This window comes from Phacochoerus africanus, chromosome X (assembly GCF_016906955.1).
Source record: "Phacochoerus africanus isolate WHEZ1 chromosome X, ROS_Pafr_v1, whole genome shotgun sequence".
Lineage (NCBI taxonomy): Eukaryota > Metazoa > Chordata > Mammalia > Artiodactyla > Suidae > Phacochoerus > Phacochoerus africanus.
Window position 1 is genome coordinate 36,256,439 of NC_062560.1, and position 14,022 is coordinate 36,270,460.

The 14,022-nt window shown below is 44.0% G+C and overlaps 1 protein-coding gene across 1 annotated transcript in view; it reads left to right on the top strand.

Moving 5' to 3' along the window:
* SYTL5 (synaptotagmin like 5) overlaps positions 1 to 14,022 on the top strand; it is a 104,816-nt gene that overhangs the window by 68,820 nt on the left and 21,974 nt on the right. The window contains exons 8-11 of the mRNA XM_047765812.1: positions 1,643 to 1,749; positions 4,958 to 5,050; positions 9,772 to 9,950; positions 11,945 to 12,044. Of these exons, the coding sequence (XP_047621768.1) occupies positions 1,643 to 1,749; positions 4,958 to 5,050; positions 9,772 to 9,950; positions 11,945 to 12,044 (479 nt within the window). The remainder of the gene's footprint in view (positions 1 to 1,642; positions 1,750 to 4,957; positions 5,051 to 9,771; positions 9,951 to 11,944; positions 12,045 to 14,022) is intronic.

A 14,022-nucleotide genomic window follows, 5' to 3' on the forward strand; every position in this document is an offset into this window, starting at 1 on the left:
CTCGCTCAGTGGGTTAAGGTTCTGGTGTTGCTGTGAGCTGTGGTGTAGGTCACAGATGCGGCTCAGATCCTGTGTTGCTGTGGCTGTGGCGTAGGCTGACAGCCATATCTCCCATTCGACCTCTATCCTGGGAACCTCCATGTGCCCCGAGTGGCCCTAAAAAGCAAAAAATAAAAAAAAATTAAAAAAAAATATTACCTGTGAATAAGGAAACTCTTTAGAGAAATATGTCATAATTAGAAAGTTTTTGTCCCATGTGTACATTTGAAAAGATAATATTTGCATAAAGTCTAAGGCTGGATTGGGGAGTCTGTCCTAGCTTGGTAGTTCCCAAAGGGTTGTCTAAATGTGTGTGGTTGTTACTGCATTTTTTCTTTTCTTTTTCTTTCTTTCTTTCTTCTTCTTCTTTTTTTTTTTTTTTTTTTCATACAGTCACACCTACAGCATATGGAAGTTCCCAAGCTAGGGGTCAAATCGGAGCTGCGGCTGCAGGCCTGTGCCACAGTCACAGCTATGCCAGATATGAGCTGCATCTGTGACTTACACTGCACCTTACGGCAACACTGGATCCTTAACCCACTGAGCAGAGCCAGGGATGGAACCCATACCCTCACCGACACTATGTCAGTATCTTAACCTGCTGAGCCACCACGGTAATTCCTATTATTGCATTTTGTTCAGGACTAGAAAATCAGTTCACCCATTAAATGAAAACATTAGGAAGTTTTCTGATGGCCTAGCAGTTAAAGATTTGGTTTTGTCAGTGCTATGGCACGGGTTCGATCCCTGGCCCAGGCACTTCCATGTGCGGTGAAAGCAGAAAATAAATAAATAAATAAAATTAAGCTAGCCTAGAAGCCAACCTCATAGCGTGTATTTCTACCTACTTCTACTCACCAGCTCCGTTTCTTAAGTATATACTCCCATCAGGTGCTATGCTAAGCACTTCTGCATTATTTCATTTCTCATTTCGAACATAACTGATTGCTCTCTTCAGTCTTTCTCCTTTATAAGCAACGCTTCTGTCTCAGCAGGGCTTTGACATAGAACTGTTTTATGGAGATAAACTGGGTCTTGGTAAGCTACCCACAGCATTACTGAGCTTTGCATTGTTCTTTGTATTTTTGAAAGCAAGAAATTCTGCCGATGGAAGAATGGTCTGGTGCCTAAAGAAACAGAGCTTCCTTTCCATTTCCCTATCGCCACTCCCTTTGCATGAAAGGAACTTGCTGTATCATTCATTGCATTTTGTGTCAAATACGAAAACACAGGAGAGTCTCTAAATATTTAAATAAAGCACAGTTAATCTTGTCTAACCTTAAGGGCCATTCTATGCAAGTTTTCCAAAGTCTGTGGGCAGAGCAGAAGCTTTGAACAGGTTAAAAAATTTGCGTGTTACAGTAGAGCATGTGACCTATGCTCACAGGAGAAATGAACACCTCCGTGTTGGTAATTTGGTCCAAGGAGAGTTGAAGATACTGGTAAAAAAAGGACTGTGTTAGCAGCAAGAGCATGAAGTTACTGACTCTGACTGTTGCTTTCATGACACTATCAGTTGGAATAATAATGAAACATTTGCACTGAAAAGTGAACTCTCCTAACGAGATGATTCCCGTCTTTCTTTTTCTCTTTCTTCCTCCAGACCGGAGTCAATCCGAGTTAGATTTGAGTGGATCATTTACAGAGGACTTAGAGGATCCTGTGAACATCAGAAGCAAGTCCGTCTCTGGGGCTTTAGACAAAGACTTGGTGAGTTGGATGCGGAAGACAGTCACGTGATCATGAAGAAAGGGCACAGTCTTGTTCCAAACCTGTCCACCTTGAGGGAGGAATCAGTCGAGGGTGAAGAGAGGGGTATAGGATAATTTTTTCCTATCAATCTTCACACCAAACATATAAAAACAACTGAAGAAAGATTTAGAAAGTGTACCAGGTAATCAGGTTAAGGAGTGAAGTTTATCTCTAAGTATCCACCTGTTGGGGATTTCAGTTCCTGGTTCAGAGCACATCAGTTAATCTAAACCTCGAAAAATAAGCGATCCCAGCATTTCCTAAGTCAAATAGTACTGGACTTATCTGACTGTGTGTGTGTGTGTGTGTGTGTGTGTGTGTGTGTGTGTGTACAGTACAGCAAAATGACCCAGTTATACATATATACTTTTTCACATTCTTTTTCTGTATAGGTTATTACAAAATATCGAGTAGGGTTCCCTGTGCTATACAGTAGGTCCTTGTTTGCTTTTTATGCAGCTGCGTGTTTATATTCATCTCAAACTCTATCCCTCTGACTGTATATTTTGTATGGACATTTCTATACCTCAAGTTATTCCCATAACCTACCTTCTCAATTTAGGCTAACTTATCTGAAAATTAATGGTTAAGCTGAGCTCATTTATGAAATGAGAAGGTTGAATGAAATCATTGCTCAGGTGCCCCTCTGGTTCTAATATTCTTATATTCTGATTGCTATAATTGCTATAATGCAATCTGAACTCCTTGGAAGCGATAACACAAATGTTAAGTGATAGGAATATAATTTTTCAAATGCAAACCAGGAAACTTAGTGCTGTTTACTATAGTATTAGAAAGAAGGAAAGTATTTTTAAATCTACCAGAAAAGCCACAGGTGGATGATAGTGAGATCAAATGGTTTCAAACCTTGCTGGGTATTCCACCTTTAAAGAACAGCTAATGCTAATGTTATTAAATTATTTCTCATCTTAGAAAACTCTGACAATCTTCAAATTCATAGTGTAAAGCCATTATATATATCCTTAGTACTCAAAATTTTTTGGCTTTCATCTTTTTGGGGGGCCACACCCATGGCATATGGAGGTTCCCAGGCTAGGGGTCCAATCGGAGCTGCAGCCACCGGCCTACACCAGAGCCACAGCAATGCCAGATCCAAGCCGTGTCTGCAACCTACACCACGGCTCACGACAAGGTCAGATCCTTAACCCACTGAGCAAGGCCAGGGATCGAATCCATGTCCTCATGGATATTAGTTGGGTTCGTTAACCACTGAGTCATGACAGGAACTCCTCAAACTTTTAAAAACCAATTTAAAAAATACCCTATGATATCACTTATATGTGGAATCTAAAATATGTCACAGATGAACCTGTCTGCGGAGCAGAAACAGACTTACAGACATGGAGAACAGACTTGTGGTTGCCAAGGGGGAAGGGGAGGGAATGGAACGGACTGGGAGTTTGGGGTTAGTACATGCAAACTATTATATTTATAATGGATAGACAATTAGGTACTTCTTACATTATTGGTACTACTTACCTTATAAGTATGCTACTGTATAGCATAGGGAACTATATCCAATCTCTTGGGATGGACCATGATGGAAGACAATATAAGAAAAGGCATGTATATATATGTGTATAACTGGGTCACTTTGCTATACAGCAAAAATTGGCACAACATTTTAAATCAACTATACTTTAATTAAAAAATAATTTCAAAACACTACAAGTTATATTAATTTATGAATATATGATATTCAGGAAAACCTAGCAGTGAATCAAAAATATTCCAATAAGTAAGTTTTGTTCTAGGTATGAGTGGAAGAATTAATCTATATAAGAATATCAATTACATAATTAATATTTCAGTATATTGAAGGAGAAAAGACAAAACTATGTCAATAGATGCTGAAAACTATGCTCAAAAAAGAGGATATAGGAGTTCCCGTCGTGGCGCAGTGCTTAACGAATCCGGCTAGGAACCATGAGGTTGCGGGTTTGATCCCTGGCCTCGCTCAGTGGGTTAAGGATCCAGTGTTGCCGTGAGCTGTGGTGTAGGTCGCAGATGTGGCTTGGATCTCCAGTTGCTGTGGCTCTGGCATAGGCTGGCAGCTATAGCTCCAATTGGACCCCTACCCTGGGAACGTCCATATGCCACTGGTGCGGCCCTGAAAAGACAAAAGACAAAAAAAAAAAAGGAATATAATTCCAACAGGATGCAAAATACGAGTTTTACCCAGAGTGAGAATGAGGGCCAGGGAAAAGAGGAGAAGCAGCAAAAGAAAGGTCTCTATAATGAAAAACAACAACAACAACAAAAACCCAGTATGCATAATATAATCCATTTATGTATGTGTGTATGTATTTAGCCTATTCATACCATCAAAAATTATTGAAATTTGATCATTAATATATTAATGGAGCTATCAATTTTAAATTTATATTTATTTTTATATATTGCTTGAAATATTTTTCTATGAAAATGTAGTGCTTAAATAACCAGGAAAACACAATGAGGGAAGAAAAGTAGAACCTGGGGTTTTGGACCAGAATCTAATAGCTAAAATATTTTATGCTGCTGGAGAGATTTTCAAGATACATTTCCTCACCGTGACAGTATACACAGCCCCAGGTCCACGCACACACACACACACACACACACACACGTCTGAGTGATTCCAGATTTCATGTTCTTTCCATAAAGCAAGCAGTCCTAGGAAGGAGGCCCCAGTCGTCTGATGGTGCTATTCAGGCTGAATGGAGGGCAGAAGAGAAAAACCTAGGAATGGGGTGATATCTAGATATTCGTATCTGATTTTTCAGGTATTTAAAAAAGAACGTGGGGAGTTCCCATCGTGGCTCAGTGGTTAACGAATCTGACTAGGAACCATGAGGTTGCGGGTTCGATCCCTGGCCTCACTCAGTGGGTTAAGGATCCGGTGTTGCCGTGGGCTGTAGTGTAGGTCGCAGACGTGGCTTGGATCCCTCGTTGCTGTGGCTGTGATGTAGGCCAGCGGCTACAACTCCAATTTGACCCCTAGCCTGGGAACCTCCATATGCTGCAGAAGCGGCCCTAGAAAAGGCAAAAAGACAAAAAAAAAAAAAAGAAGGTGATTTTATAGGTGAAGGGACTTTCTAGGAAAGAAATGAATCAAACCACTGATTTTTTTTTTTTGCTTTGTTTTTCTCCTCTCCTTCCTTAGGACTCCTTGGAAGAGACAGAAGAAGTCATTGATGATTTAGCGTCCTCTCGGTTTTCTGCAAACACCCACAGTCTAGCCAGTGGCCTGTCAACCGTAAGCAGTTCTCTAGCATGCAGTAGAAGATTCTTCTTTCCGGTTTGATTTTCTGTGCTTTTCCAAAGGACATAATTATGTTCTTGGAAAGCGTGTGACAGTGCATTCACAGTCATGGTAGTCTACTGCCTGCCCTTTGCCCACAGAGTTCCTCCAGTTAACGTTTGTGCGGGCTTATCCTAAGGCTACTGATTCCTTCCCTCTCCTCCTGGAAAACCTCGCCTCACCCAGGCGATCCCTAGAGCAGGCTCTCATCAGCTGACCCCTGTGCACGGCCTCAGTCCCGGCTGGTACATTTCCCTGCTGCCACTTGTTCTGTTCCCCAGCTGACCTGCACACTGCAGCAATCGCTTTCCTAAAACACCCACCCACGTAGGTTTCTCTCCTCCTCGCACATAAAGTCTGCAGCTTCTCACCGCCTATGGACTAAAGTCCCTTCTTCCTTTGGCATCTGAACCCTTCTTTGAAAGGGCTTCAGGAGGAGCCCCTTTGTCCTTTTACTCATCTGCATGCCTTGCAAGTCTTTGCTTTGCGGATTTCTGCCTGGTGCTCTAATACCCTTTTTTCTTTTGACCTTGGGGCGACTTCCTTAAAGAATTCTCCAGCAGGCTCTGACAGGAAGTGGACCTACCTAAGTGTGCCTGACGCTGACTCAGACACTGTGAGTGTTCTGTCTCTGCTTTTCCTTCTTTGCAGCCGTGCTGCACAAAATTCACGGTACCAGAAATCTACTTAGGCGGGCAGGTGTTCCAGCATTTATCTTTTTCTGACTTGTGTACAGTTAAGTAGAGGTTCTCTTTTGAAAGGTACAGGACATGATCAGAATCCAAGTATGCCAAAGGAAGACCATTTGGTAAAGATTAGAATCTGAGGACCAGTGAAAAGATGGATGGTCCAAAATGATCAAGGCACCTTCAGAATAAAGAGCTCTTGTTAAAATCAAAACATTGGCTTGGTTAAGAGCATAAAGTTTGGTTAGTCGTAAAACCCCCATAACTTCTTTGGTTTCTCCCACTTGTGGGTTCTTAAATTTTCTGTTATACATACGGGTCTCATGCTTACAGAGGACCCTCTTTGAGGAAGTGGCTACAGAGGGACGTGGTGCAGATACAAATCAGTGATACGAGGAGGCAGTGAGGTATTGGGGGGGGGCGCTCCTCAGAAATAAAAATCTAGAAATCTTTATGTTGTCAACCAGAAATTAATCGGTCCATCTAAGAAAGAAATGGGCAATTTTATCCAAGCCAAATTGAGGATTATAACCCAGAAACAGCATCTCGGGAACGCCAAGAACTGTTCTGCCCTTTAGAAGTCAAGGCATAGTTAGAGAAGTTTTGTGGTTTTGTTTTGTTTTTTTTTCCTCTTTTTTTTTAGGGCCACACTCGCAGCATATGTAAGTTCACAGGCTATGGGTCCAGTCAGAGCTACTGCTGCTGGCCTACGGCAGGATCCAAGCCGCGTCTGTGATCTACACCACATAACCCACTGAGCAAGGCCACAGATCGAACCCGAATCCTCATGGATACTAGTAGGGTTCTTAACCCTCTGAGCCATGACAGAAACTCCTAGAAGTTTTTTGAGACAGAAGACTGTACGATAAATGCTGTGTTAATGACAGTTTACACAATTCAGATCTAGGCACCATAGTGGCCCCTTACAAGATCAAGATGGAATGTTGCCTTCTTTTTGGTTTTTGTGGTTTTTTTAATTTTTTTTTTTTTTTTTAGGGCCTCACCCACGGCATATTGAAGTTCCCAGGTTAGGGGTCGAATCGGAGCTGCAGCTGCCGGCCTACACCACAGCCACAGCCACGCGGGATCCGAGCCGCAACGTCGAGCTACACCACAGCTCAGAGCAACGCCAGATCCTTAATCCACCGAGCAAGGCCAGAGATCAAACCCATGTCCTCATGGATACAAGTCGGGTTCATTACCCCTGAGTCACCAAGGGAACTCCCTGGAATGTTATCTTCTAAGGAGTTGTCTTATTGGTACCAAGACGATGTTGCTCGTTGTGGTTGAACAGGTATTCCTGCCGGTGGGGAAGGTTTAGTCAACGCATAAGGCAGATATTACAATGCAAAGTAGTTGGGGAAGAGAGGAGCCCAAGGGGCAGAAAAGAATATTTAAAATGTTTTTTCTTGTCTTGCCATAAAATCTGAATTTCATTCCACAGTGTCTTGGCACTGCCACCAATTTCTGTGAGTCAGACTCTTCTCATTTGTAACATGAGGGTGTTGGGGCTCTTAAAGCCCTTAAAACTCAAAGCACTGTCCATGGACCAGCAGTACTGCATCACCTGTGACAGAGACGTCAGGGGTTATCATAGAGCCCCTAGTGTCTCAGTGATTCCTTTATAGCACTCCTAGGCCAAAAGGAATGCTGGATGAGCGCATTTATTAAGTGGTGAGCTAGAAAAAAAAAAACCTTAATAAGTGCTGGTATCCTAACAACTTAGTAGCCATTTGAAAAAATAATACACACGACTTCAAAAATAATAATAATATTTTAATTCCATTCTTAAATAGCCCCTGATGGGATATGTGTGTCACATCTTGGAATCTGCTTGGACAGCATCACTTTCATTTCCTGTTCCACATTGATCTTGCTGCAATGCTTGCTTTTTGTCATAGCAACTGCCAAACAGTGTCATGTAGATAGGACCTCATTGAAGAGGATAAAGTGGGATTTTTGTTTGTTTGTTTTTTAGGGCTGAACCCATAGCATATGGAATTTCCCAGGCTAGGGGGTTAAACCAGAGCTACAGCCGCCAGCCTACGCCACAGCCACAGTAACATGGGATCCAAGCCACATCTGTGACCCACACTGCGGCTCATGGCAATGCCAGATCCTTAACCCACTGAGCGAGGCCAGGGATCGAAGCCTCATCCTCATGGATGCTAGTCAGATTCGTTTCCACTGCTCCACAGTAGGAACTCCCGATAAAGTGGAATTTAACGTTAACACCGTGAACTACTGTTCGTAGTTTGCCTGGTGTCTGGTAGTTGTCGCTCTGTTTCCCTTGAAATTTTACAATATCCTGAAGTGCCTCTGAGTTCGCTCTGGTGTTCTGGGATGCCTCGGCACACAGTTTAGAAACTGTGAAGCTAGGGATGTGTTAGAAAAGCAGAATATCAAACCCCCATCTGGGACTGAATAGATCAGAATCATCATTTTAACAAGGTCCCCAGGTGATCTCTATGCAATTAAAATGTGAAAAGCACTGCTCAAAACCACCTACTATCATAAACATTCTAATATTTTTTTTTTTTTAGGAATAGAAGAGACAAATTAGGTCAGTCACTGGCTCTCCTTAAGCTGTCGTTTCCACATAATTATGGGATCCTTGGTTTGCTCTTGCCTTTGACTTAAGCATGAAAGTGATGCCACAATCACCCACTTCCTGGTTTTTGATCAGTTTCCACTCTGAGCAGTTGGAGGAGGATAATGACTTTTGTTTTATATGTAAACAAAAAAATCTGAAAAGTAAGGATTCTAACCTCTTTTTGTACTCACCACTGTCCTTCCTTCTCAGTGGTTCATAGGTGGATATATATATAGTGTGTGTGTGTATTTATTTATTTATTTTGCTATTTAGGGTCGCACCTGCAGCATATGGAAATTCCCCAGCTAGGGGTCGAATTGGAGCTCCTGCATCTGCCGGCCTGCACCACAGCAACGCCAGATCCAAGCCGCATCTGTGACCTGTACCACAGCTCTCGGCATCGCTGGATCCTTAACCCACTGAGTGTGGCCAGGAATCAAACCCGAGTCCTCATGGATACTAGTTGGGTTGGTTACCACTGAGCCACATTGGGAACTCCTCAGACAGGGCTTTTGAAACTCCTGGGTCACTCACCAAAGCCTTCCAGGTGATCTTTTGTGACAGTCGTGTTGCTAAGACACAGAATTTGTGCTGCTGGCGGTAGGGGATAATTTTGTTACGTTTAATTTAAAATACACTCTTGTTATATTAGTGTCTCCTCAGATGCTTCATTCATTCTGGTCCATTTGGACAGGGCTTTCTTTTTACGTTTTTATTTTATTTCTTGGTCAGTGTGCTATTTTATTGTCTCGCCTTCTATGTTGTGGGTTGCTACTTTACAGAGGCGTACAGTGCTCTGGTCTCATACTACCCAAGTGGCCACACAGCTTCTCCGGGGAAATCCAGACCGCCCTGGGTGCAGGACGTTCTCCTGGCCTGCCCTTGTTAGAGATGCAGTTACAGCTTCCCCGAGACTGATGGGCTACTGATGGGCGATGTCAAAGAGCGAAGTTTGTGGCTGATGCTCACACTGAAACATGAGATGAGTTTTCCTTTGTCCTGATCAGTGCACTCTAGACCTTGACGTAGATTGACCTTGAGTCTACCAGTGAAAACGGAGAAAGCCACAGGGATGGCGAGAGGAGATAGCTTTGGAAACGCCTCAATGACCCTGTCTGCATTAGATGCGGTGGGTAATCAAAGAGTCTTCACTAACTCCAAAAGGAAGTGCCGCCCCTCTGGGCACGTTTCCTGCCTTCCTTATTAATGGTCCTAGATCTTGTTTTTCTTTCTCCGGCTTGGGTTTTATACACCACGGGGAACGCAAGGGAAACAAGTGATTTGGGGCTTCCTTCCTCCCTCCGCCCCGAAACGTTGTCATTGAAGGAAGGGGATGACTTCGGTGAAGAGATCGTTAGCGTAACGTTGGGTGCCTCTTTTCATCTTGTTTATTCCAGACCAGCCTTAACAGCATGATGAGTGTTTACAGTGAAACCGGAGACTATGGCAACGTGAAGGTCAGTGGGGAAATCCTTCTCCACATCAGCTACTGCTACAAAACTGGCGGGCTCTACATTTTTGTCAAGAATTGCAGAAATCTGGCCATAGGAGATGAAAAGAAACAGAGGACAGATGCGTAAGCACCTAGCACGTTCCCCAGACTGTGTCAGCCACTGCATTCTTTGTTAGTCTGTGTTTCTTTTGCAGAAGCGTCTCGGCATTCCTTCTCTGAAGGCTGCGTCTCCCTTGCTTTGCCAACGTTCTAAGTATTCTCTGAAGTGCAGGTATCATGGGTGCGTTTGTGGTTACCTGATTGTTCAAAAGCTGTTACGCGACGTGATTCAGGACTGACAGATTTGTCCTTTACACAGAGGCCGCTCTTTGAGATAGAAGGGCCCACACGTTGGCACACCCCAGGATGGTATGAGTATTCTGCTAATTGGTGTTCTGGGAAACGCTCCAGAGAAAATTACCATGCTGTTAGCCCAACTGAACACCTTGAACGGGCAATTATGAGGCTCTCAGGATTCCAAGGATCAGCCTGGGAGGGCAGCTGTGACCATTAGTGCTTTGGAAAGAGTAGATAGCAAGATGGGTCGGGGCTTCCCAGGACCACTGCCAGGTCTGAGGATTCACTGGGCGGACTCACACGTCGTCATAATCAGCAAAGGGCAAAGGCATATATGGCAGAGTTCTAAAGAATCCAGGCTGAAGCTTCCAGTTACCCTCTCCCGGTGGAGTCACACGGGAGGTGCTTATTAAGTCCTCCTGCAACAAGTTGTAACAACACACGTAAAGTGTGTTCTACCAAGGAAGCTCATTCAGAGACTCGCCTGGTCACATACCCAAATCCCAGTCTCCCAGAGGGAAAGCAGATGGTCCGCAGCAGCCGTATTACTTCCACCAATATCCCAGTCCCGGTGAGCCACTTCTGTTTGTTCTGGCAATAAGGAGAAGCTTCCTGAAATCCATGTTCCTACGTGCCAGCCAAGAGCCAGTCTTCCAGACAGGCACTTCTAAAGAGAGCCGTCTCAGACCTGCCGTGTTTACCCTTTTCCTACGTAATGATAACCTAGGTGCAATGAACAATGCAGCAAAACTCTTTCCCAAATAGACAAGTAAATGGATTCTGAGAGTAGATTGGTCCCCCGGCGACCTCAGCTAAATATCAGAGAGCTTCAGGGCCAGTATCATCATTTAGACTAGCGTGGGAAGGGATCATCCAAAGCCCCAAGAGATGGGCTTTAGGACTCTGGTAGCATCCTTGACATTCAGTCTTCCACATCTCATACTTTTCTAAGTCTGCCATGATGCCCCGCCCCAAGAGGCTCCTGGGACAGCTCAAAGCAAGGTATTGGGTGGCGTTGCTCTTGTGACTTCTTTATCACCATTTCTCTTCATCCCCCCCATTGCCATTGACTCCACTCATCAGAACTCCTGACATCTGGGTAGAAAGGAAACTGTGAGACCATCGACCATCTTAATCGATACTTATTGAGTAGGATAATATGTCAGCTCCTTGTATATATCTCAGCTGATTTTGTTGTTGTTGTTGTCGTCTTTTTTTGCCATTTCTTGGGCCGCTCCTGCGGCATATGGAGGTTCCCCGGCTAGGGGTCAAATTGGAGCTGTAGCCACCGACCTACACCAGAGCCACAGCAACGTGGGATCCGAGCCGCGTCTCCAACCTGCACCACAGCTCATGGCAACGCCAGATCCTTAACCCACTGAGCAAGGCCTCATGGTTCCTAGTCGGATCCGTTAACCACTGAGCCATGCCGGGAACTCCTATCTCAGCTGATTTAATTCTCACAATGCTGTTAGTTATTATCCCCACGGAGGAAACTGGGATCCAGAGAGGTTAAGAAGCTCTTGAGTTCACCAAAACCAGTGAGGCATGGAGTGATTTAAACCCCGCTGGCTTGACCCCTACTCTTTGCTGCTTCTCTCTTCTTGAAGGTCCAAAGTTATAGCTCAGTATTTCCTGTGATACTGACAACATTCTCTTTGGTCCTGTCTCTTAGGCTCCCTAGCCTATTCCCTTTGCCTCTTTTATTCACTTAAGTCCCTGAGCATGTCTCGCAAAGCAGATGTTCCCCAATCCTCACTTTCATTTTTTATCCCTCACAGTTATGTCAAGTCATACCTTCTTCCTGACAAGTCCAGAAATAATAAGCGCAAGACCAAAATCAGAACAGGCACCAATCCGGAATTCAATGAAACCCTAAAGGTAAATAAAGATTCTCTCCTAGGAACTTGAGTGATAACAGTTTACAACCTCGTTGGTTTAGAAGTAACTACGGAGGATTTGCATGTCGGCCTACATGTATTTTAGAAAAGGAGGAGTTGAATAAATTAGTGTGATACCCTCCACTTTCTGTTTTGGGGAATGAAAAAAAAAAAAAGTAAACTCCTCTTACTCTGTGTCTTTCTCTGCTGCTCCTGAAATTGCATCTTAAATAGGGATGACCCAGGAAAGTGACGTCTAACCTGGTACATTGTGTCAAAAAATAGGTTCCATCTTTGAGGGAACTGTATCTTTTCTAGTTCCCCCTAAAAGAAGTTTGTGAGAGTTTTGGCACTAACTTAGCAGGTCACTTTGTACACACTCCTTGTTCCGTTAACACAGCATAAATATGTAACGTGTCCCATTAGGGTTTCAGAATTTGCCTGAAGTTAGGCACGTGGTTGATGAATAGTAGAGATGCAGGGATGGAGTTGAGGAATCTCAGAGACAGTGGACTAGATAAGATACGACCCAGGCCCCAAGTCTAGAGAAATTACTTTTCCCCATGGACTTCTGTGTAACAACCTCTTCTCTCACCCTGGGCCAATCTAGCCTGATAAAAAAGATCCGGGGAGATGGGAGTGTAGACATTATTGCCAGTCACAGGGAAATGTCTAGATCTTGTGCCCAGAATAACGGAGTCAGGGTCTACCATAGGAGAACGTTGGTGAGGGGAAGCATGTGTCAGCAGGGACCCCTGTGGAAGCAGGAGCCAATATCCAAAGGATCAAAATGAGGAGTTCCTGTCATGGCTCAGTGGTTAACGAATCCGACTAGGAACCATGAGGTTGCGGGTTCGATCCCTGGCCTCGCTCAGTGGGTTAAGGATCCGGCGTTGCCGTGAGCTGTGGTGTAGGTGGCAGATGCGCCTCGGATCCCACGTTGCTGTGGCTCTGGCATAGGCTTGGCAGCTACAGTTCCAATTGGACCCATAGCCTGGGAACCTCCATATGCCATGGGTGCAGCCCTAGAAAAGGCAAAAAGGCAAAAAAAAAAAAAAAAGGATCAAAATGAAAATGAATGCATATAGGCAGAGGGTGCATCCAGCGGCCATGACAGGAGAGCAAAGATGAGCCCAAGCAGAAGAGATAAACAGAATCACATGGCAGATTCAGGAAGCAGGGAGCCAGGGTTAATCCTGCTGGGAACAGCAACGACAGGTGTAGACATAAATCCAAAATCAATAAACAGTCAGTCTGCTCCGTGTCCCAGGTGGTGTTTGCTCAGGACAAGCAGGAGATCTGAGGGTATGCAGACATGTGACCCTGGATTATGGTCTGCTGGAAGAGGAAAAACCACATCAGTAATATTTTCTTCCCACTCAGTCTGCTCTTAGGCTCACCTTTATAAAGTTTGGCATTTGCAAGTGCCACTTTTCTGGATTTGGGGGCTGCTTATTAATTTATAAATAAAATCAGAGCAATCAGAGAATTGATATTATGAAACCTTGCACTTAGAAATTAGTTGTTGAAAAGGAATTAGGTAAATGAAAAGCAAGTAAAACTGAAAAGGGGACAAGCTTCATCACCTAACTTTTTTTCGCAATATCTGAAGTTTATTTATTTTTTTATTTTAGTTTTATGGCTGCACCCACGGCCTATTGAAGTTCCCAGGCCGGGGATTGAATCGAAGCCACAGCTAAGACCTACACTGTAGCTGCGGCAACGCGGGATCCTTTAGCCCACCAAGCTGGGCCAGGGGTGGAACCCCCACGTCCACATTGACCCAAGCCACTGCAGTTGGAGTCTTAACCCACTGCACCACAGTGGGAACTCCAGCATCTGAAGCTTATTGACTCCCCCCCCCCCAATAGTCTGTTGATCTATCTTTCAGGACTAGGTCTCACTCAAAATGAGTTTATGGTATATAACCTGACATGTTTTTCTCTTGGGTTTTGGTCATATTACTAATGCATATGAGG